Below are 3105 nucleotides of genomic sequence, written 5' to 3' on the forward strand. Positions count from 1 at the left end.
AATATATTAAAAAGAAAACAGCCCCCTTGGCAGCGAGTGCGCGGGAAGTTCAGCGCGCGAGTTCCGGGTTTCCCGCCCGCCCCGCCGGCCGCACACGGGTGAGCCCCCCGACCCTGTTCCGCTGCCTGCCGGGCCGCGTCCGTCCCTGCGTCCGGCGTTCTGTCCGCCTCCCCACTCCCCATCCGCCCTCGCCGGGGGGGCCGCGCGGGGTCTGCGGATCCGAGGCTGGCGGGCCCGCGTACTCCCTGCCGCAGCGCTGCCGCGGCGCCTGCAGAACCCGGTCCCGGCGGCTTGGGCTCTGGCCTGGCCCCGCGCCGCGCGTCCCGGACCGCGGCCTCCTAGGCCACTTGTGGAGCTCCTCTCCCCGCGGCTGTAACTCTAAACCAGCCTGAGCGAGGCCTGTTTTGATTCGGAAACCAGCCACCAGCGTGTCCGTGCGGAACGCAGGAACTGAGGGCCAGCCCGCCACCTGAAGCTTTTGCGCACATTGGCTGGGAAGGGACGTCTCCTCCTGCCAGCCTTCTCTGAGATTTGAAAGTTCTGTCGCAGCTTTCCACGGAGGGGCCTGGTGGGCTGCCGGGGGCCTTCTGATGAGCCTGCTGCCTTAGCCCCATCAGGGAAGCTGTCCCTGAGCCCCATCTCTCCAACTCTAAGTGGCGATCCAGAGGCCACTGCGCGTGAGCCCTGCCAGCTGTGGCCTAGCCACCCTCCTGCAGGAATCATCTGTGAGAGCTCCTAGGACCCAGCGCTCCCCATCAGGGCCCAGCAACATGGATGTAGACGCCAAGTACCGCCAGGCCTCCCTCTATGTGGGTGACCTCCCTCCAGATGTCACCGAGAACATGCTGTTCCTGAAGTTCAGCACCGTGGGAACGGTGCTGTCCATCCGCATCTGCAGGGACCTGGTCACCCGCTGCTCCCTGGGCTATGCCTATGTGAACTTCCTGCACGTGGCTGATGCCCAGAGAGCCCTGGACACCATGAACTTCGACGTGATACAAGGGAAATCCATCAGGCTCATGTGGTCTCAACGCGACGCCTACTTAAGGAAATCTGGAATCGGGAACGTGTTCATCAAGAATCTGGACAAATCCATTGATAACAAAACGCTTTATGAGCATTTTTCAGTTTTTGGGAAGATCCTGTCCTCTAAGGTGATGTGTGATGATCAGGGCTCCAGGGGCTATGGATTTGTGCACTTTCAGAGCCAGGCTGCCGCCGACAGGGCCATTGAGGAGATGAATGGGATGCTGCTTAAGGACTTTAGGCTCTTCGTTGGCCCATTTAAAAACCGCAAAGATCGGGAAGCTGAGCTCCAAAATAAAGCCAATGAGTTCACCAATATTTACATCAAGAACTTTGGAGATGAGATGGATGATGAGAAGCTGAAGGAATTTTTCAGCCATTATGGCAAAATCGTGAGTGTTAAGGTGATGACAGATTCCAGTGGGAAATCCAAAGGCTTTGGCTTTGTGAGTTTTGATACCCATGAGGCTGCCAAAAGGGCTGTTGACATAGTGAATGGGAGGGAAATATTCGGACAGCAGGTATTTGTAGGCCGGGCACAAAAGAAAGCAGAGCGACAAGCTGAGTTAAAGCAATTGTTTGAGCAGCGGAAACAGGAAAGATCTTGGCGGGTCAGGGGAACGAAAATCTATGTTAAGAACCTCGATGAGACCATTGATGAAGAAAAACTACGGAAAGCATTTTCTTTGTTTGGATCAATTATCAGAGTGAAGGTAATGCAGGAAGAAGGACGAAGCAGAGGGTTTGGCTTGATCTGCTTCTCCTCTGCAGAGGAGGCTGCTAGAGCAATGGCTGAGATGAATGGCCGCCTGTTGGGCTCCAAGCCAATTAACATCGCCCTGGCCCAAAGGGCCTAGGAGAGAAAGGTTTATTCCATCTGCCAGTGAATGCAACAGGTGCAGGAATGATGGTGATCTCTGAATTGTCCTCAGTCAAGTTTAATTCCCACGTGATGGCAGCTTAGTTTAGTAAACTACGTGGTAAAAGGTTCTGTCTACAAAGTTTGTTTTGTTTGCAGAAAAATTAATGAATCTTAGAAGGTTGCTTCATTTTACAGAGGCATACCTTTTCATGACATTCTTGGGGTTTTTTTTCTGATTTTGATGTATTCTGAGCAATGGATATAATTAGATAATTTTTTATTTTACATTTTGAACCAACTGAAGTGAGGTAATTGAGTATATTGCATATTTTTTTCTTATTTTAATAAAATCACTAGCTTTAATTTATTCTAATAAATATGCTCAAAATAGTTATTTTGCCTAAGGATGGCAAAGTAATTTACTTTACAAGGAGAATTTTTTTTTTAAGGAACCAAAATTTTAAAAATGACTAGTACAAATTCATTATCTAATTTCATTTTGAATTAATGTTTAAAGTACTAGTAAGAGCTGAAATTCTTTTAAATTTATATCCTGGCATGATTTCTTTTCTGATGGCTGAAATTAATGATGGAAGATTTTAGTGTTGCTTACAAAACTACTTTATAGGATATATTGCTATTCTTTCCATTGGTTGACTAATTCAGTTGCTTGCTAGCTATCAAAATTGTGACTTGAATAGTAAAACCTTAACTCTAACATTCCTTAATTTATAAAGCTGTATCAATGTAAGTGACAAAAATCTGGCTAGTCTTAATTCTCTTCATACCTATGTAGCTTAATATTATGCCTTCAGTGTTTATCAGATATGCTATATTATAGAAGTCACATATATATACATATATATATAGAGAGAGAGAACATAGAAATTATGCTTAACAACTATGCTTTAGTGTCTGTTTTCTATGGTTCCGTGTAGTGACAATGTCTCAGGGTTGAGAAAAGTAAAAGTTGCTTTATTCTTATGAACTCTTATCTCCCTTTATAAGACCATGAGAGCTATGTAACCCATTCAGGTTCACTTTTAGCCTTGATTGATCAGAAACTCACTAATTGATTTTCTGATAAATTGAAGTTATATCTCAGCCTGTTGTCTAGCATAATTTTTATTTTAGTCCAATTTCCAGACCTTTCCTTCTCTCCCACCTTCCATTTATATCACTTAGCTCCTTTTTATCCTTTTTAAAGGGCTATTAAA

The 3105-nt window shown here is 46.3% G+C and overlaps 1 protein-coding gene across 1 annotated transcript; it reads left to right on the top strand.

The window, feature by feature from the left end:
- Window positions 1-661: 661 nt before the first annotated feature.
- PABPC4L (poly(A) binding protein cytoplasmic 4 like) lies at window positions 662-1883 on the top strand (the record flags this gene model as incomplete). The annotated part of the gene is made up of 1 exon (XM_081092288.1): window positions 662-1883. The coding sequence occupies exon 1, from the start codon at window positions 771-773 to the stop codon at window positions 1881-1883; it is 1113 nt and encodes a 370-aa protein (XP_080948414.1). The 5' UTR covers window positions 662-770.
- Between the last annotated feature and the right edge of the window lie 1222 nt (window positions 1884-3105).

Source organism: Myotis nattereri, assembly GCF_964212035.1.
Source record: "Myotis nattereri genome assembly, chromosome: 5".
Taxonomy (NCBI): domain Eukaryota; kingdom Metazoa; phylum Chordata; class Mammalia; order Chiroptera; family Vespertilionidae; genus Myotis; species Myotis nattereri.